Source organism: Salvelinus sp. IW2-2015, linkage group LG20 (assembly GCF_002910315.2).
Source record: "Salvelinus sp. IW2-2015 linkage group LG20, ASM291031v2, whole genome shotgun sequence".
NCBI lineage: Eukaryota > Metazoa > Chordata > Actinopteri > Salmoniformes > Salmonidae > Salvelinus > Salvelinus sp. IW2-2015.
The window spans coordinates 22751959-22774001 of NC_036860.1; the positions used below are offsets into that span (position 1 = coordinate 22751959).

Consider the following 22043-nt stretch of genomic DNA (forward strand, 5'->3'; position numbering starts at 1 on the left):
AGAGGAGGTGCTCGTAAAAAAGAGTTCATCTTGGGGCAATGGCCTGATGTCAACCAGCATGCAGTGCCTGGAGGAAACAGACATCTCAGAGCAGGCAGGTAGGCGGCAGCCAATGACACAGCAGATATGAACGGGGAGAGAGGGAGAGGGGGGGAAGAGAGAGAGAGAGAGAGGAAAATGCAGCTCTGGCTAATGTAAGGACCAATTATTGGACAGGGAGATGGTAAAGGGAAGTTTGGGGGAGGGGGCAATAAATATATTATAGGCTATACTTGTTGTTGTTGTTGGTTATCTTTCCCATCCTCCATCATCCCAGCTGGCCCCACTATAAAGCCATTTCCTTTATGGCTTGCCAAGGACACACACCCTTACGTCCTGCTTCTCCTTCACACGTCAACCCCACTACAGCCCAACGGAGCTAAACCAGGCCATCAAATTCAAAACCAGACTGGTTTATCAAAACAAAGTCAGCGGAGCTGCTATCAGGAAGAGGAAGAGGGCAAAAGAAGTGGAACCAGATCAACTGTTATGAGAGAGAGAGACAGAGAGAGAAAGAGAGAGAGAGAGAGAGCGAGAAAGAGAGAGGAAGGAGGAGGAGAGAAAAGACTCACTGGCTGCCTTGATGAAGCTCCTTTGATACTGATAAGTCATAAGGGGCGCGGGCAGCATTCTGAGGAGAGAAGACACAGAGAGTCAATGGGCACAGCGGCAGGCAGGCAGGGAGTCATGGCCCTCCACTCATCAGGCTGATTTCCCTCTTCATTAGGCAGGCGGAAAACTGGGCTGTTTGTGTATGTGGGTCTCCTCAGTCCTAGCCCTCAACCCCCTCCTCCTCTCTCATCTCCTCTTCTTTAGACTTAACCCTTCTGCTCTCTCCCATGGCCCTCGATCCTGTCCTCCTTAGCTCTACTCAGCAGGCCAGGGCCATAATGGACAACCACATGCTCTCAGCCCTCTCTCACTCAGTGCAGCGTTATTGTACACACGAACTGCAGTACTCATAGAGAGCCTGTGTTTCTTAACTATCTTTAGTCATTTCCATGACTAGACCTGGGCAATGGATTCACAGTACTGTACCTAAGGTAGTACTTGATTGCGCTGGTGATGGTCTTGATCTCCCATTCTGTACTGTCCAGCTCCACGTCAGCACAGGTTTTAGGATCTGTCAGAGGGAGAGGATAGATGTCATCAGCTGTCATTTGAGGAGCTTTGTGATTTCAGACGTTTGTGATTGAACCTATCTCGTGTATTCTATTTTCCAGTTGTCAGTATATTCTCTCATCCAGTCCTCTACCAGTTCTATGGTCACCTCCTCCTGTGTTTTTCCGTCTGTCAGTCTCAGAGCTACGGTATATCTACTATATATATATATATATATATAGGCAATATATATATATATCTACTATATATATATATATATATATATAGGCAATTTATGCAACTGTATAAATAATGCAAAACAAGTTGAATTACTATATATATATATAGTAATTCAACTTGTTTTGCATTATTTATACAGTTGCATAAATTGCCTATTCCCCATAGCTATTCACATAAATCCGCAGGATGGTTTTCTACTGTTTTCTACTACAGTATAGACTCCCCTAACAGGAGGAGCAGGAAATTCCGGCTATCAGAATAAGACAGGTTGTGCAAACAAAACTACTGCATAAATGTTAAATAAGTTCGATTCAATCTTGCCCCCAAATATTACCTGTTTGGATTTGTTTTTGCGGCAAGGACTCAATCTTTCTCGCACTCACACACACACACACACACACACACACACACACACACACACACACACACACACACACACACACACAGCTCCATTATCTCTCTGTCTTACCCATGGCAAGACCCAGGAGTTTCTGCACCCTGGAGTTTACTCCAACAATCCTGTACAGGCCCTGCTCGTCAATGCCTGTGGGACAGAACAAGACAGATATCTATAAAGATTGTATAGGACTTGTAAGAGTGACCAGTGACACCAGGTTCACAATAACAGTAGTACTAGAGACCTGTGAAGCCTGTAAGCAGCCAAGCCTTAGTTCATTACCTCTGGTCTCCACAGCGTAGATGAACTTCTTCACAACGTTGAAGCCAACCACATCCAGCTGGGCCACTGAAAGATGGAGAGAGAGGGGGGAGGGGGAGAGGCAGCGTGGGACAGTGGGAGAGGGAGAGGACGAGAGAGAGAAAGGTAGAGAGAGAAAGAGTGGGAGGAAGAGAGATAGGTGGAGAGACAAATAGAGGGAGAAACGGAGGTAGAGAAGTGAATGAACCCCGTCAATTATCAGTGTGCATTCATACGGACGGATGGTAGAGTAAAGCAAAATAATACCGATATGTCACTTACGGCCTTCACTCTGGCTGTCTCTGTTTAAGTTATAGACCTGGAAGGAACAGAGACACCCAGTTACCACGGTTACACAGCTTAGCGTTACCGCCATCAACCACCACCACCGGTCACAAACACCTATCCGTGAACTGAACACAAGCTGTACTTGCATAAGCCCATGTACACTATGCTGTAATAAACAGTGTCGTACACAGCATGCCACACTGCCTGCCTGGTGAGTAGTAGTACGGTACATTGACATCAGTGGAAGTTGCTACGGACTGAAGTGGCTTCCTAAAGGAGTTGAAGGTTTGTTAGTCAGCTATGCCTGGAATCCCTGTGGTGAGCTATACGCATATGAGTACACACGCACGCAGTCACGCACACACACGCACAGGATGAGTGTGTAACGCTGGCAACGTACCGGTTCTCTCCCATCCATAGCTTCCATCCACAGCCTGCGGTCTTCCTCCGATAGAGCTTGCATGGTGATCACCCCTGGCCTGCAACACACAAACACACACAAACAAACACGCACAAAGATCAGTCTTTAATCAAGCGCAACACACCATGTAGCAGTGACTGACAGAAGGAAAGCACTGCTACATAAGGGGGTTGTCCACCCTCTTTAGGTCCTCTGACATTATTAAACATTATCCCCCATCAAGTCAATCTGCTGCGTCCACCACGACCATCCCAACACAGACTGACACCTCTATCAATCCAACCCCGGCCCTATCCGAAACTACAACTAAGCTATGCTCATCTCTGGCCGGCGTACCAGTGTCACTGGCCCTGCAGCAGGCTCACCTTCAGCTGTCAACACAGTCCTCCATTAAAACCACCACACACACACACACACACACACACACACACACACACACACACACACACACACACACACACACACACACTCTGGGGCAGAGGACGCCATAACGCACGCTCTCACTAACAGTCACCCTCAAGTTATGTCTTTGCGATGCCTTTGCGTGCTAAAGCATGTTGAGGCCAGCTTTTACTCTACTGCTGCTAACAACAGCAGTGCACGGCATCGAGCGAACAAACACACACACATACACAAACACTCTGGGCAGAGGACAAACAAACACCATGAATAAATTACGAGGGTTGAGTGAAGGAATGGGGCGATGCAGGAGGAGGGAGATCAGTGACTGAAGCGGCCACAGTAGAGCTAGCGTTAGAGTTAGGGAGTCACTGGCTCTGCTGCTTTATATACAGTCAGACAACACCCTTCTATGACCGGGCTGGAGAGGTGGCAGATATCTCACTTAGCGTTCGTCATCTAACATCCACCGCTTGCCAATCCCTATTAAGATCCTCTGTGTTGAGCTCCGACCCACAGTCAGTCGGCCACAGCCTCAGCCCTATAACACTCGTGAGCACCACCATGTGGTTGTAATGGGTAACAACAAGCTACTAGCCAGCAGCAATGACTCACCTGTCTACAGCCTCCACGTCAAAACAGAACCTCTTCTCTATAGAATCCGTCTTCCGCCTTGTGCAGGACTTCAGAGTGAAGCTCTCCTCCTCCCCCTGAAAGACAGCGGAAACCTTAATCAACCTTTAAGAAGAGACATTTATGACACTCAAGTTCAAACAATGTGAAGTGCCTTTCGCAACGTGTATGGAACCAAGTCATTTTAAGATACATGTCTTTGATTCTCATAGTGAATTGTGGACAAGGATGGATGGACTTTGTCTTTGGAAAAAAACAGATGACAAACTTTGATGTAGGTTATTTCAGTGCAACCATTTCACAGCCCATCTCCTCCCCATCTCCCCGTCATTCCCTCTCCTCCCCACCTCCTCGCTCCTTCAAAGGGAGTGCATTAGCAACTGAACTGTCACCACTGTTTGCACAGAGAATCCTGGGAGACACATGGCAGCAATCCTGAGACGGAGCATCAAGCCACGCTGATGTGTTCTGAATGGTACCTCCTCTCCTCTCTGATCCTTCCTCCTTCGTGTCCATGATCCTTTTCTGCCCTTCCTACTTTACTGCTCTGCTCTCCCACCATCACCTCTCTCCTCCCCTGCTCTTTCTCCTCCCGTGTCTCATCCTCTATCCCTTTGTCCTCTTCCTCCATCACTTCATCGCCCTCTTTCTGCCATCCTTTTCTCCACAGTACACTTCAATCAGTGCGAGAGGATGAGAGGAACAGTGACATGAGGAGCGATATACTACCACTGAGTGTTTGTCCTTGCCCACTGACAGTGACAACACTGAGATGTCGGGGGCAGATGTGCCTACCAGGAATCACTCTTTCAGATGCATTTTTACATTTACACTGAACAAAACATTGAAGCAACATGTAAAAATGTTGGTCCCATGTTTCATGAGCTGAAATAAAAGATCCTAGAAATGTTCAATACGCACAAACATCTTATTTCTCTCAAATGTTGTTCGCAAAAGTTGACATCCCTGTCAGCGAGCATTTCTCCTTTGCAAGGATAATCCATCCACCTGGCAGTTGTGGCATATCAAGAAGCTGATTAAACAGCATGATCATTACACAGGTGCATCTTGTGCTGGGGACAATGAAAGGCCATTCTAAATTGTGCAGTATTGTCACACAACACAATGCCACAGTTTTGAGGGAGTGTGCAATTGGCATGCTGACTGCAGGAATGTCCACCAGAGCTATTGCCAGAGAATTGAATATTCACTTCTCTACCATAAACCGCCTCCAATGTCATTTTAGAGAATTTGGCAGTACGTCCAACCGGCCTCACAACCGCAGACCGCGTGTATGGCGTTGTGTTGGCGAGCGGTTTGCTGATGTCAACGTTGTCCATGGTGGTGGGGGGAGATGGGGGTTATGGTATGAGCAGGCATAAGCTACCGACAACAAACACAATTGCCTTTTATTGATGGAAATTTTAATGCACAGAGACACTGCACCGTGACGAGATCCTGAGGCCCATTTCTTAAGGTATCAGTGACCAAAATATGCATATCTGTATTTCCATTCATGTGAAATCCATAGATTAGGGCCTAATGAACTTAATTAAATTGACTGATTTCCTTATATGAGCTGTAACTCAGTAAAACCTTTGAAATTCTTGCATGTTGCATTTATATTTTTGCCAGTAAATATCGGTAGTAGTATTTTCTCTTTATTGGGATAGAAAGTCACAAACGAAAGGGGAAGACATTCAGGTAAAGGAATACAGACATGAAGACACAGGCGGGGTTTGAACCCATACCAGAAAGGTCAAGTTATAGTCCGGAGTCGGCAGCACTACCACAAGGCCAGACTCCAGCACACAGATGTATTATGAAGCACTAATCAACTGCAGTCATTCAAATCTCTAGAGACAGATGTCACACATGATTTCTGCTTGAAATCATGACTGGGTGGCTGTTGCCCCAGTCCTTAGCTCAGGGCTCCAGCTATTCATATGGTTTGCTAACTTGCCAGCTAAGTGTCTAAAGGCACGTGGCATTAAAACGACTACTTGAGTATCCTGTCAATATAATGGATCATTTGTGGTTGTCTGTTTGTTTACCTGCCCAAAATGCCACTCTACAATGCCGTGTGACCTTGTAGTTGTTGGAGCAGAGAGAGAGGGAGAAGAGAGAGAAACATTTCTCTCTCTGCTCAAACCCAACAACGCATTAATCAATATCAACGTGACACTCCAAATAACATAAGGTAAAACAAAAACACGTAAAAAAAATACGAAGAAGAACATGAGAAAGTAAGAAGCTATATACAGGGTCAGTTCCAATACCATATTTACAATGTGCAAGGATACTGGACGGATAGAGGTGCTTCCTTTCACATTAAATTCATGGATTTGGATATATCAGCCACACCCATTGCTGACAGGTGTAGAAAATTGAGCACACAGTCATGCAATCTCCATAGACAAACAGTGGATGTAGAATAGCCTTACTGAAGAGCTCAGTGACTTTCAACGTGGTACCGTCATAGAATGCCACCTTTCCAGCAAGTCAGTTTGTCAAATTTCAACATGTCCTGCTAGAGCTGCCCCAGTTAACTGTATGTGCTGTTATTGTGAGGTGGAAACATCCAGTCGCAAAAGTGGTAGGCCACACAAGCTCACAGAACGGGTCCACCGAGTGCTGAAGCGTGTAGCAGGTAAAACTCTTCTGTCCTCGGTTGCAACACTCACTGCCAAGTTCCAAACTGCCTCTGGAAGCAACGTCAGCACAAGAACTGTTCGTCGGGAGCTTCATGAAATGGATTTCCATGGCCGAGCAGCCGCACACAAGCCTAAGATCACCATGCGCAATGTAAAACGTCGGCTGGAGTGGTGTAAAGCTCGCCGCCATTGGACTCTGGAGAAGTGGAAACGCGTTCTCTGGAGTGATGAATCACGCTTCACCATCTGGCAGTCCGATGGACACATCTCGGTTTGGCGGATGCCAGGAGAACGCTACCTGCCCCAATGCATAGCGTCAACTGTAAAGTTTGGTGGAGGAGGAATAATGGTATGGGGCTGTTTTTCATGTTTTGGGCTAGGTCCCTTAATTCCAGGGAAGGTAAATCTTAACGCTACAGCATTCAATGACATTCTAGACAATTCTGTGCTTCCAACTTTGTGGCAACAGTTTGGGGAAGGCCATTTAATGTTTCAGCATGTCAATGCCCCCGTGCACAAAGCGAGGTACATACAAAAATGGTTTGTCGAGATCTGTGTGGAAGAACTTGACTGGTCTGCACAGAGCCCTGGCCTCAATCCCATCAAACACCTTTAGGATGAATTGGAACGCCAACTGCGAGCCAGGCCTAATCACCCAACATCAGTGCCCGACTTCACTAATGGAAGCAAGTCCCCCAGCAATGTTCCAACATCTAGTGGAAAGCCTTCCTAGAAGAGTGGAGGCTGTTATAGCACCAAAGGGGAACCAACTCCATATTAATGCCCATGATTTTGGAATGACATGTTCGACGAGCAGGTGTCCACATACTTTCATGTAGTAAGGTGAAGAGGAATCAGGATATATGATAAACAGAGTAGCAGCAGCAGCGTATATGATGAATATGTGAGTGTGTGTGTGCGTGTGTGTAAAGTAATTATAAATGTGAGTGCATGTTATGTGTGTGTGAGCAAATTAAGTGAGTGTTGGAATGTCAGTGTGCGTGAGTGTTTAGATTCCTGTGAGTGTGCATAGAGACAGTGCAACAACAACAAAAAGTACAAGGGTCAACTCAGATTTAGCTATTTAGCAGTCTTATAGCTTGGGGATAGAAGCTGTTCAGGAGCCTGTTGGTGTCAAGCTTGATCCACCTGTACCACTTTCCATGCGGAAGCAGAGAGAACAGTCTATGGCTTGGGTGGCTGGAGACTCATTTTCCGGTGCTTCCTTTCACACCACCTGATATAGAGGTCCTGGATGGCAGGGAGCTCGGACCCAGTGATGTACTGGGCTGTCCGCACTACCCTCTGTAGCGCTATGTGATTGATGGCGGTGCTGTTGCCATACCAAACAGTAATGTAGCCAGTCAAGATGATCTCAATGGTGCAACTGTAGAACTTTGTGAGGATTTGAGGGCCCATGCCAAACCTTTTCAGCCTCCTGAGGGGGACTAAACACACACCCCTGTGGGGCCCCCGTGTTGAGAGTCAGAGTGGTGGAGATGATGTTGCCTACCCTCACCACACCACCTTGGGTCGGCCCGTCAGGAAGTCCAGGATCCAGTTGCAGAGGGAGGTGTTCAGTCCCAGGGTCCTAAGCTTGGTGATGAGCTTGAAGGGGACAATGGTGTTGAACGCTGAGCTGTGGTCAATGAACAGCATTTCACATAGGTTTTCCTCTTATCTAGGTGGGTGAGGGCAGTGTGGAGTGTAATTGAGATTGCGTCTTCTATGGATCTGTTGGGGCAGGATGCAAATTGGAGTGGGTCTAGGGTGTCTGGGATGATGGAGTTGATGTGTGCCATAACCAGACTTTCAAACCACTTCATGATTACAGATGTGTGCTACAGGACGGTACTCATTATAACATGAAGCCTTGGAGTTCTCGGGGACAGGAATGATGGTGGTCATCTTAAAACATGTGGGGATTACAGACTGGGACAAGGAGAGGTTGAAAATGACCGTGAATATGCCTGCCAGCTGTTCTGAGCCTGCTCTGAGAATTTTGTTAAGTGCTAGCTTGTTATTTTTCTTGTCCTGAGGTGGAATGTATACAACAGTCACGATAACAGCTGAAAACTCCCTCGGGAGGTAGAAGGGTCGGCATTTGACCATCAGGTATTCCAAGACGGGTGAACAATAGGTTGAGACTTTCACTGCGCTTGAGTCAGCACACCATTTATTGTTGATGAAGAGGCAAATCCCTCCCCCTCTCAATTTCCCTGACTCCAATGTCCTCTCCGCTTGGTGAATGGAGAATCCATCAAGTTGGATAGCCATGGGTGGGTATCTTGCTCGAAAGCCATGTTTCAGAAAAGCAGAGAATATTGAAGTGACAAGAGTCCCGTTGGTAACAAATCCGCGATCGGAGGTCATCCATCTTATTATTAAGTGGCCAATAGAATGGAGGGAAGAGGTGTCCGGATTTCCCTTCACCTCAATCTCGCCAGGACTCCCCCTCTCTTGCCTCTGTAATGCCGGAATTGGAATTACAGAAAGAACCCAGGGCAGATGAGTCGAAGTTGAAGCTGGGATTGAGGTAACTAATTGCCGATCTGATGTTCAAAAGTTATTGTCGGTTATACTAAATAACAGCGGATACATTTAGTCAGGAGGAGGCAAAGTCAGGTGGGACCATTCTAGACAATGAGTGAGCAGATACGAGTGTGAACAACAAGTGTTTTATCTCAATGTTGTCACGTGTCCTACTTATATCAGTACACTCCTAACAAACGAAGCATTGTGAAGCTTCTATTTGATCAAATAAAGCTATACGTAGCAAATCAAGCCGTTACATTTTTTGTCAACCAAATTCGACACTCTCTCATTGACCTCCATACAAAAACTCCTTGCTGCTGGAAAAGACAGATTTTGGGCCCAGTTATGCCTCTGGCTTTACCTCTTCCTCTCCGAGTCAACTCACCACTTTGCCACCGGACTTCTGGTCGAACAGGACCATGGTGACTCGTTTGGGCTCTCGATGGTAGGTGCAGTAGTGCTTGACCCAGGTTGACACGAAAGAGCCTGAGAGAGGGAAGAGAGAGGAGCAGATTGAGAAGCAGAGAGGGGGCAGTATTGAACACATTTTGTGTGTTACCATGGTTATTGCACACGCTGGGTCCCCCGTCACCTCTAAGAGCGTGATATTCTCATCCTGAATAGAATTACTCTTGTTGTTCCTATGGGGAAATTGAAATCTATTTCAAACAACACTGGTGTCTAAACAACACTGGTGTGACTAAAGCGGTCGTCGTGATGTTACCGCCACCATGCTTTTCTAAAATAAATCACTGAGTAGTGAAATTGTATCCCATTGCAGCATGACAGAGAGAGAGCGAGAGAGAGAGAGAGAGAGAGAGAGAGAGAAGAGAGATAGCAGGATGGGACACTCACGTTTCTCCTGTACAAACAGGTATCCCTCCATGGTGTCATGGCTGATACTCTTGTGCTCATGGGGGTTCTCCTTCATCTTCCTCATCAGACACTCCACCTCAGACCGTGTGCTTTCAAAACGGTTCCGCGTCTGAACGGGGCAGGAGAGGAGACAGACAATGATGGAAACATCCTAACACCCTGCATTCTGTGCAATTCACCATTGTCTGCAGTCAGTGTGTTAGGGCTAGGCCAAAACCTTAAATCACAATATTTTTCACATTTATTATGGTATTTTATGTTTTTTAATAATAAAAGTTCTAAATAGGCTTTATGAGTAGGTCATGACCTAGAGTGGCAACACATAAAGTATAATTGATTGTAATTGGGATTTCTCAATTTTGATTGTTTTATACTGTTCAAACTAAATACATTTTCAGCATTTTCTACAATCTCTGCATTTCCTGTACTTTTGTAATCATTTCCACACTGTGCCACGGAGAGATGCATGATATGTGCAAAACATCTTGGCCTAGTTAAAAGCTGAACTGTTGGAATCATGGAAATGAAATTATTATTCTAACTCTATAGTTCAAATAAAGTGGGCAGCACATTGAATGCATTGTTGTTTGACATGACAATGAATGAATAAGCCAGGGAGGAATTATTGACAGGGTAGGAACCAAAGTGTTGGCCAATTTTTCCAGGGGACCCTAATTAGTGAGAGATTAGCAAACGTAGGCATGTCATGACAACAACAAACTCTGAACTTACTTATCCATTCATAACTGACCAAATTATGAAAGACAAGCATTGTCATTTTGAATTCTGTAAAGTGAGTGTTAAAGAGGTGAAATAATTATTGTTGTCTATCAACAATGACAAGCCACCTGGGTCTGACAACTTGGATGGAAAATTACTGCGGATGACAACAGACTATATCTCTCCAATCTAAATCTACAAGAAAGTGTGTGCTCTCAGACCTGGAGGGAGAAAAAGTAATTCCGCTACCTAAGAAAAGCAAAGCACCCTTTACCGGCTCAAACAGCCGACCAATCCGCCTGCTACCAACCCTTAGTAAACTTTTGGAAAAAATTTGTTTGACCAGACACAATTATATTTCATAGTAAACAAATGACTGAAAAGAAATTAGCTGAAAGAAATTGATAATAAGAAGCTGTTTTGTTAGACCGATCATAATTTGCTGCTGGAAAAACGTATGTGTTATGGCTTCACATCCCTGGCTATATTGTGGATTGAGAGTTACCTGTCTAATATAACACAGAGGGTGCTCTTCAATGGAAGCCTCTCCAACAAAATCCAGGTAGAGTCGGGCATTCCCCAGGGAAGTTGTCTTGGCCCCTTAGTGTTTAAAATATTTACTAATGACCTGCCACTGGCACTGAGTAAAGCCTGTGTACCTACAGTGCATTCGGAAGTTATTCAGCCCCCTTGACTTTTTCCACATTTTGTTGCATAACAGCCTTATTCTAAAATTAATTAAATATATACCCCATAGTGATGAAGCAAAGAAAGGTTTTTAGAAATGTTTGCAAATGTGTATTAAAAAAACTGAAATATCACATTTACATAAGTATTCAGACCCTTTACTCAGTACTTTGTTGAAGCACCTTTGGAAGCGATTACAGCCTAGAGTCTTCTTGAAAATGATGCTACAAGCTTGCCTCACCTGTATTTGGGGAGTTTGTGTACTTTGCTCCATTCATCTTTCCCTCGATCCTGACTAGTCTCCCAGTCCCTGCCGCTGAAAAACATCCCCACAGCATGATGCTGCCACCACCATGCTTCACAGTAGGGATGGTGGCAGGTTTCCTTCAGATGTGATGCTTGGCATTCAGGCCAAAGAGTTGAATCTTAGTTTCATCAGAGCAGAGAATCTTGTTTCTCATGGTCTGAGTGTCCTTTAGGTGCCTTTTGGCAAACTCCAAGCAGGCTGCCATGTGCCTTTTACTGAGGAGTGGCTTCTGCCTGGTCAATCTACCATAAAGGCCTGATTAGTGGAGTGCTGCAGAGATGGTTGTCCTTCTGGAACGTTCTCCCATCTCCACAGAGGAACTCTGGAGCTCTGTCAGGGTGACCATCGGGTTCTTGGTCACCTCCCTGACCAAGTCCCTTCTCCCCGATTGCTCAGCTTGGCCGGGCGGCCAGCTCTAGGAAGAGTCTTGGTGGTTCCAAACTTCTTCCATTTAAGAATTATGGAGGCCACCCGGACTATTTACATTGAACCCCCGTCTTTGTTTTTACACTGCTGCTACTCGCTGTTTATTATCTATGCATAGTCACTCTACAAATTACCTCGATTAACCTGTATCCCCCGCACATTGACTCGGTACCGGTACCCGCTGTATATAGCTTTGTTATTGTTATGAAAATGTATTATGTTACTTTTTGATTGATTCGATTTTTTTACTTTAGATTATTTAGCAAATATTTTATTAACTTTATTTCTTGAACTGCATTGTTGGTTAAGGGCTTGTAAGTAGGCGTTTCACGGTAAGGTCTACACCTGTTGTATTCAGCGCATGTGACATAACATTTGATTTGATTTGTGTTCTTGGGGACCTTCAATGCTGCAGACATATTTTGGTAACCTTTCCCCAGATCTGTGCTTCGACACAATCCTGTCTCGGAGCGCTACCGACAATTCCTTCAACATCATGGCTTGGTTTTTGCTCTGACATGCACTGTCAACTGTGGGACCTTATATAGACAGGTGTGTGCCTTTCCAAATCATGTCTAATCAATTCAATTAACGACACGTGGACTCCAATCAAGTTGTAGAAACATCTCAAGGATGATCAATGGAAACAGGATGCACCTGAGCTCAATTTTGAGTCTCATAGCAAAGGGTCTGAATACTTATATAAATAAGGTATGTGTTTTTTATTTTTAAGAAATTTGCTAAAATTTCTAAAAAAACAGTTTTCTTTGTCATTATGGGGTATTGTGTGTAGATTGATGACGATTTTTTGGGGAATAAGGCTATAACGTAACAAAATACTTTCCGAATTAACTGTATGTACGCCATGACTCAACATTATACACGTCAGCTACCACAGCAAGTGAAATCACTGCAACATAACCTTTTCACATGTGAATTCCAAATGTCTCTAACGGTCACCCTACAGTCAGCTGTTTTATGTGTGTGCTATCAGAACGCACTCACTGTTCCAAAATGTGTTACGCACCAGGACAATTAACCCGCGCTGCCCTCAAACCAGGGCACGCTGCCTGCTAATTATCTATAAGCTTTGTTCAAACTTGTGAATTTAAAATTATTTTCGAACAACAGTTTGAATTGATGTGTGTTCCGCCTCCTCATTAATTCACATAAGAAGTAGCCCATTTCACTGTTGCAGACAATTTATGTTTGAGGCTTTATTGAGCTGGCCAAGCCCAAGCACTTCCCGAGTGTTTCCCCAGATCAAGTATGAAGACAATGTGCATCTCTAGTCAGAACAAATTGTCTGTCTGGCGCCTGCATTGCCTTCATTGTTATTTTCCTTAAAAATAATATCTTTGGTCATATGTCCGTTCCTATCAAAGTAAATGCCTTATTTTCTGTATACCGTGTTGTTGTTTCTACTGTAGCATACCGTATATATGTATGGAGCATAATGTATTTACAGTTTTTTTCATGTTTTCATGAACTGGTGACAAATCATTACGTTCCAACTCTTGCATATATTGTAATGGAAACACGATGTGTGTAAAATACATTTTTGAAGACTGCACTGATTATGATGAGCTAATGCTAAGCTATTTGCCAGCTATGTGTGGCGCCATGTTTGTTTACATCATACAATGCATTCTGGTCTGTCAGACCAAAGATGTTATAAAAAAAATAGGTGAACTGATAGTTCACTTGACTGACTGAAGGTGCCTTCAAGACAACTGGGAACTCTGAAAAATACGAGGTCAAATCACAATGTCCGTGATCTTCAGGTTGGACTTGGATAACCGTTCAAAACGATTTGTCGCAGTCAGAGCTTGTTTTTTTCCGAGTTCCCAGTTGTCTTGAACGCACTTAAGTCAGAAGTTGGACATTTCCGAGTTCCCAGTTGTTTTGAATGCGGCATCAGATTGTAACTATGGTACCTCAGGATTACCAGCTTAGACCCCCCTTTCCAGGGGTTTATTTTTATTTAGTATATACAGTTGAAGTCAGAAGTTTACATACACTTAGGTTGGAGTCATTAAAACTTGTTTTTCAACCACTCCACAAATTTCATGTTACACTTACTAAGTTCTACTGGAGCAAGGTACGCTTAGTTACTTTGTGCACGACACAAGTCATTTCTCCAGCAATTGTTTTACAGACAGATTTTTCACTTATAATTTCACTGTATCACAATTCCAGTGGGTCAGAAGTTTACATACACTAAGTTGACTGTGCCTTTAAACAGCTTGGAAAATTCCAGAAAATGATGTCAGGGCTTTAGAAGCTTCTGATAGCTAATTGACATCATTTGAATCAATTGGAGGTGTACCTGTGGATGTATTTTCAAGGCCTACCATCAACTCAGTGCCTCTTTGCTTGACATCATGAGAAAATCAAAAGAAATCAGCCAAAACCTCAGAAAAATGATAAACCTCCACAAGTCAAGTTCATCCTTGGGAGCAATTTCTCAAATGCCTGAAGGTACCACGTTCATCTGTACAAAACATAGTACGCAAGTATAACACCATGTGACCACGCAGCCGTCATACCGCTCAGGAAGGACCCACGTCCTTCCTGATGAATCAGACTGGTGAAGGTCTACACATTTTCTGAGGTCTTGGCTGATTTCTTTTGATTTCCTTTGATGTTACAAAAGAGGCACTGAGTTTGAATGTAGGCCTTGAATAGGTACAGTCACATTAGTGTATGTACATCTGACCCACTGGAATTGTGATACAATGAATTATAAGTGAAATAATCTGTCTGTAAACAATTGTGGAAAATGACTTGTCATGCACAAAGTAGATGTCCTAACCGACTTGCCAAAACTATAGTTTGTTAACAAGAAATTTGTGGAGTGGTTGAAAAACGAGTTCTAACGACTCCAACCTAAGTGTATGTAAACTGGACTGTGGAGAGACACACTGGCACAGAAAACACATTTTAATATTGTTGTATGGTATTGTTACATTTGCTGTTGTGGATATGTAGTGGTGTGGTTTATGTGATGTACTGTTTTATTTTGTTGTTTTCTTGGTTGATTACTACTTCAATTTTGATGATGAGATCGCTCTGTATATGTGTTACTCGGACCTCCAGAAAAGTAGCTCTGCTCCATATGGGCTTAGCAATCATTCAAATGGGGTCCATATATAATTACTATCAAAATCACACTAGCTTTTACACTATGAGCTACTTACATTAGATTTGCCACACTATTACTTCTTTATCTTGGTATTTACTTATAGTATAAACAATTGCACAAACAACACCATGTATTTCATAGGCCTAGACAGCAAATTAGATACGCTAGCTCGATATACATATCACGACTTCTACACTTCGCATCTGACATCTTACAGCTAACTCGAACACTTACACGGCATGCTATTTGCGTTTGAATACACCAGATATACATTCACATATTCACAACCTGGAATCGCTGACGAGTTGCCTTGCAAGTCATTGCGTTGGCATAGGCAAGTTGTTCAGTAGTCACTTCTGTCTCGCAGATGCATAAGATTCGATTATGAACGCTTATGTTCCACTTCACACCTAACGTAAAATGAATCCCTAGGTTTGTATTTGACGTATGATTTGATTCCCTAGACAGAAATAAGCATGAACAATGTGCCATGTCCTCACACAGTTAATTTCGTCACTCAAACACACTCTGCCACGGAGTAGAAGAAAATTTGTGATATTAAGGCATAAGGGCCTCCATAAGAAACGGACAGTTTTGGTTGAGTAGGAGAAACAGATTTATTTTTTAGGCAAATATTTGTATACCTTATATATATTTCTTGCCCAAGATATACTTGATTTCCAGGTCTCCATCGATGACATCCACACAATTTATAAGTTTGTTTGAGATTCCGCCTTACTGGATCGATATTACTACCTCCGAAATAGCTACTCCGGTACTTGGAGCCAAATGCTCCAATCACACTTAAACTCACGTCCAACAGATGAGTTGCAAGCCTCTAGGTCTTATATTTCAACCAATCGAAAGACTCTGAAGTGTAGATGATAGAAGGGTTATAGCGCTGGAATCGCAAGCTGTTTTCGAGAGTTAAATACATTCCGACATGCAAGCACGCACGAAAAGACGCCATAGGTCTGTAGAGTTAGGCTAGGCCGTCGGCGAGACAAGATGTGTACCTTGTATTATTTCCTAATTTTTGACTTGACTTATTCTTTTCACGTCAACAGCCAGTGCGTTAAATTGGTCTAGGTGTTAGTTCTTAAGCTACGCATACGCCTGATGGAGCACACATTAGACACAAGCTCATCTAAACTAACAACTGACCTGGCATAACCGTAACTATCGGAGCATAGGACAACTTCGTCGTCCAGAGCAGCATTCTATATTGTTGTGTAATTAATTGTCCCGCTGTAGCCCGCCCTACAGCAGATTTAAGATGTGCAGAGAAAGAAGACACGGTTTTGGAGGATATTCTGCGAATGGAAATATCCATATCCTCTTTCCTTTAACCTGTGTCCACATCCGCCATGCGACCATGGTTGCCACAGGAAGGCCCATACCGCCCTGCAGTCCCAGTAATCCAGCAGTTAGCTCCTATGTCTGGCGCAAAAAGTGTGTATCAGCCAGTAGATCCGGCACAGACGTGCACCATCGGTGTGCTGGTCCACGAGCGTTCCAGTCCACAACTCTTCCATGGTCAAAGCTAGGCGAGGTAACATCAGTTGCCATTTAGACAGTGTAAGCGGCAATAAAACCATCACGACTGTATTGCATCCTAGACTTACCAACTTGACTAATTTAGCAGAAAGACCCGAACTAGCATGACTAGTAAGTTTTGCAAAGCAAGTTCTAGAACCAGAGGATACAGAAACTAATTTAAGTCGGACATTGACCACTTCACCAAGTAGAAAAGCGTAAGGCAAAGCAGAGGCCTTCCGGTCTTTAGACAATCATGATTGATGCATCTCAATTCCTGACTGATGCAGCCCGCGCCAACGCAAATGTGCTTAACGCATGACTCTTCGGTGGTACAGCAGCAAACTGCTCTCTTTGGCCTGACTGCCACCACATATCGAACTCTTGCAGACCTATGCCATAGCAGGGAAGCAGCGGGGCTTGTGTAGTAGGAAGAAGCATGCAGCAGGAGGAGGGAGAAAGCCAACTCAACTAGCAAACGGAGTAAACTATGAAAACTGACATAACACGTGCTGAGTTGCGTATCACATTTAACAAACCAAACATTGAAATACCGTTATTGAAGGTAAAGTAAAAACACAAACCGTCATGCATCAATAAAGGTATATAGTTATATATATAGAGGGAACTTCCGGCGCCGAAAAGAGATGCCGCCTCGCTTCGCGTTCCTTGGAAAATATGCAGTATTTTGTTTTGTTATGTGTTTATTCTTAACATCAGGTAATCTTAGGTTTCATTACATACAGTCGGGAGGAACTACTGAATATACGATTAACGTCAACTCATCATCGTTCCTACCAGGAATATGACTTTCCCGAAACGGATCCAGTGTTTTCCTTCCACCCAATACAATGGATCTGATCCCAGCCGGCGACCCTGTGCGACGCCGAAAAAGGGGCAAACGAGGCGTCTCGTGGTCAGGCTTGGAGACGGGCACATCGCGCTCCACTCCCTAGCATACTATCGCCAATGTCCAGTCTCTTGACAATAAGGTTGATGAAATCCGAGCACGGGTAGCATTCCGAGAGACATCAGGGATTGCAACGTGCTCTGCTTCACGGAAACATGGCTAACTCAAGGGACGCTAACGGAGTCGGTGCAGCCAGCTGGTTTCTTCATGCATCGCGCCGACAGAAACAAACATCTTTCCGGTAAAGAGAGGGGCGGGGGGTATGCCTTATGATTAACGAGAAGTGGTGTGATCATCATAACAACACACACAGGAACTCAAGTCATTCTGTTCACCTGATCTAGAACTCCTCACAATCAAATGTCGACCGCATTATCTACAAGGAATTCTCTTCAATCATAATCACAGCCGTATATATTCCCCCCCAAGCAGACACATCGATGGCCCTGAACGAACTTTATCTGACTCTTTGTAAACTGGAAACCACACACCCTGAGCGTGCATTCATCGTAGCTGGGGATTTTAACAAGGCTAATCTAAAAACAAAACTCCCTAAATTCTATCAGCATATCGATTGTGCTACCAGGCTGGAAAAACCCTAGATCATTGTTATACTAATTTCCGCGACGCATATAAGGCCCCCCCCGCCCCCCTTTCGGAAAGCTGACCACGACTCCATTTGTTGATTCCAGCCTACAACAGAAACTCAAACAACAAGCTCCGCGCGCTCAGGTCTGTTCAACGCTGGTCCGACCAATCTGAATCCACGCTTCAAGACTGCTTCGATCACGCGGATTGGAATATGTTCCGCATCGCGTCCAACAACAATATTGACGAATATGCTGATTCGGTGAGCGAGTTCATTAGGAATGCATTGACGATGTCGTACCCACAGCAACGATTAAAACATTCCCAAACAGAAACCGTGGATTGACGGCAGCATTCGCGTGAAACTGAAAGCGCGAACCACTGCTTTTAACCAGGGCAAGGTGACCGAAGCATGACCGAATACAAACAGTGTAGCTATTCTCTCCGCAAGGCAATCAAACAGGCTAAGTCCCAGTACAGAGACAAAATCGAGTCGCAATTCACAGCTCAGAACAAGAGGTATGTGGCAGGTCTACAGTCAATCACGGATTACAAAAAGAAACCAGCCCCGTCGCGACCAGGATGTCTTGCTCCCAGACAGGCTAAACAACTTTTTGCCCGCTTTGAGACAATACAGTGCACTGACACGCCCCCTACCAAACCTGCGGGCTCTCCTTCACTGCGCCGAGGTGAGTAAAACATTTAAACGTGTTAACCCTCGCAAGGCTGCAGGCCCACGGCATTCCCAGCCGCGTCCTCAGAGCATGCGCAGACCAGCTGGCTGGTGTGTTTACGGACATATTCAATCAATCCTTATCCAGTCTGCTGTTCCACATGCTTCAAGAGGGCCACCATTGTTCCTGTTCCCAAGAAAGCTAAGGTAACTGAGCTAAACGACTACCGCCCCGTAGCACTCACTTCCGTCATCATGAATGTGCTTGAGAGACTGTCAAGGACCATATCACCTCCACCCTACCGGACACCTAGACCCACTCCAATTTGCTTACCGACCCAATAGGTCCACAGACGACGCAATCGCAACCACACTGCCACACTGCCCTAACCCATCTGGACAAGAGGAAATACCCATGTGAGAATGCTGTTCATCGATTACAGCTCAGCATTTAACACCATAGTACCCTCCAAATCGTCATCAAGCCGAGACCCTGGGTCTCGCCCCCGCCCTGTGCAACTGGGTCCTGACTTCCTGACGGGCCGCCCCCAGGTGGGAGGGTAGTAACAACATCTCCACCCCGCTGATCCTCAACACTGGGGCCCACAAGGTGCGTTCTGAGCCTCTCCTGTACTCCCTGTTCACCCACGACTGCGTGGCCATGCACGCCTCCAAACTCAATCATCAAGTTTGCGGATGACCACTACAGTGGTAGGCTTGATTCAACAACGACGAGACGGCCTACAGGGAGAGTGAGGGCCCTCGGAGTGTGGTGTCAGGAAAATAACCTCACACTCAACGTCAACAAAACAAAGGAGATGATTGTGGACTTCAGGAAACAGCAGAGGAGCACCCCCTATCCACAATCGACGGGTCAGTAGTGGAGAAGGTGAAAGTTTTAAGTTCCTCGGTGTAACACATCACGGAACAAACTGAATTGGTCCACCCACAACGACAGCGTTGTGAAGAAGGGCAGCAGCGCCTCTTCAACCTCAGGAGGCTGAAGAAATTCGGCTTGTCACCAAAAGCACTCACAACTTCTACAGATGCACAATCGAGAGCATCCTGTCGGCTGTATCACCGCCTGGTACGGCAACTGCTCCGCCCACAACCGTAAGGCTCTCCAGAGGGTAGTGAGGTCTGCAGAACGCATCACCAGGGGCAAACTACCTGCCTCCCAGACACCTACACCACCCGATGTCACAGGAAGGCCATAAAGATCATCAAGGACAACAACCACCAAGCCACTGCCTGTTCACCCCGCTATCATCCAGAAGGCGAGGTCAGTACAGGTGCATCAAAGCAGGGACCGAGAGACTGAAAAAACGCTTTATCTCAAGGCCATCAGACTGTTAAACAGCCACCACTAACATTTAGCGCCGCTGCCAACATACTGACTCAACTCCAGCCTATTAAAAATGGAATTGATGGAAATTATGTAAAAATGTACCACTAAGCCACTTTAAACAATGCCACTAATATAATTTTACATACCCTACATACCCATCTCATATGTATATACTGTACCCTCTAACATATTCATCTACTGCATCTTGCCATCTTTATGTAATACATGTACCACTAGCCTTAAACTATGCCACTTTATGTTTACATACCTCACAGTACTCATCTCATATGTATATACCGTACTCTATACCATCTACTGCATCTGCCATGCCGTTCTGTACCACCACTCATTCAATATACTTTATGTACATATTCTTAATCCCTTTTACACTTGTGTGTGTGTGTAAGGTAGTAGTTGTGGAATTGTTAGGTTAGATTACTGTTGGTTATTACTGCATTGTCGGAACTAGAAGCACAAGCATTTCGCTACACTCGCATTAACATCTGCTAACCATGTGTATGTGACTAATAAAATTTGATTTGATTTGATTTGATAGTCAAATACAATGCCCAGCCCAGCCTTGAAATGTCTTTGGTGTAGCAAAATATGAAATCTCACCAGCACCTAATGGCTGTAATGTATGACATTGATATGTATCTTACATTCTGAATGCTGATAGTGAGGTCTGTCTTGAAGTGGTTGAAGTCTTTGGCCAACTCGTACCCATGGTGATAGTAAGTAAACAGCCCTTGAAGAAATGCCAGCAACTAGAATTGACACAAAGGACGAAACGGAAAGGAAACATGGTTGAGAAACGTAATTCAATTCCATCAACCTAATCTACTGTAATTTGATTTGAAAGGTACTTGTTGCCAGCTACATTTATTCTGTAGACAGTGTGGATCAAGGAGAGATGACTAAGCATGTAAGGTATATAGAGTACAGTAACAGTATTAAGGTTGCAAAACTCCAGTAAAATTCCCAGATTTCCCCAAAATCCTGGTTGGAAGATTAACCTGAATCAGGAGGGAATAAGCAGGAAATCGGGAGACTTCCTACCAGTATTTCTGGAAAACCTTGGAAGTTTAGGAAAGTTAGGGGCATTTTGCAACCCTAAACAGTATAGACAGCATGCTGAGGGAGATTGACGTGCTCACTCACCGGCTCTACGAAGTCAAACATCTTCCTCTCCTGGACCTCCTGCACCTTGAACACGTACTCCAGAGACACCTCGTAGAAATGCTGCCGCACGTGGTCCACCTGACTGTCTGCCTGCACCGCACACAAAATGATGGGATGCTGTTTTAAATGACTTTCAGGTGAAACACATAGTGAGGTAATGCTGTTTGCTCTCCCATCTGAATGCTCGTCCACATTATCTCCACCCACTTCAACTTTGCTTTGATCTCCTCCCATTAGGTGTGAGATACCGGACAATTCTGAGGCGCACTGTGCGTGTCGAGGAGGAGTTTCATCCCGAGGGCTATCACCATCGAGAACAATTCCATGTAATTTCTCCCATGGACGGGGGGGTGGGGGGACTATACCTGCCTGGCTGTTGCTTGTTTCTTCTATGTTCTCATATTTGTTTTAAGTATCTATGTGTGAGCTGTGACAAGATTTTCCTCTCGTAGGACAATAAACGTGATTCTGACTCTGTTTGAACTGACTTACATCACACACCACACACACACACACACACACACACACACACACACACCACACACACACACACACACACACACACACACCACCACACCACACACACACACACAACACAAAACACAACACACTCATACACAAGCATCTTAACATAAACA

At 44.6% G+C, this 22043-nt stretch overlaps 1 protein-coding gene across 1 annotated transcript in view; it reads right to left on the reverse strand.

Moving 5' to 3' along the window:
- LOC111981043 (rho GTPase-activating protein 26-like) overlaps positions 1 to 22043 on the reverse strand; it is a 120690-nt gene that overhangs the window by 32867 nt on the left and 65780 nt on the right. Inside the window, 11 exon segments of the mRNA XM_070449277.1 lie at positions 612 to 670; positions 1078 to 1162; positions 1850 to 1924; positions 2060 to 2125; positions 2360 to 2396; positions 2766 to 2844; positions 3801 to 3895; positions 9393 to 9493; positions 9863 to 9992; positions 20886 to 20990; positions 21385 to 21495. Of these exon segments, the coding sequence (XP_070305378.1) occupies positions 612 to 670; positions 1078 to 1162; positions 1850 to 1924; positions 2060 to 2125; positions 2360 to 2396; positions 2766 to 2844; positions 3801 to 3895; positions 9393 to 9493; positions 9863 to 9992; positions 20886 to 20990; positions 21385 to 21495 (943 nt within the window).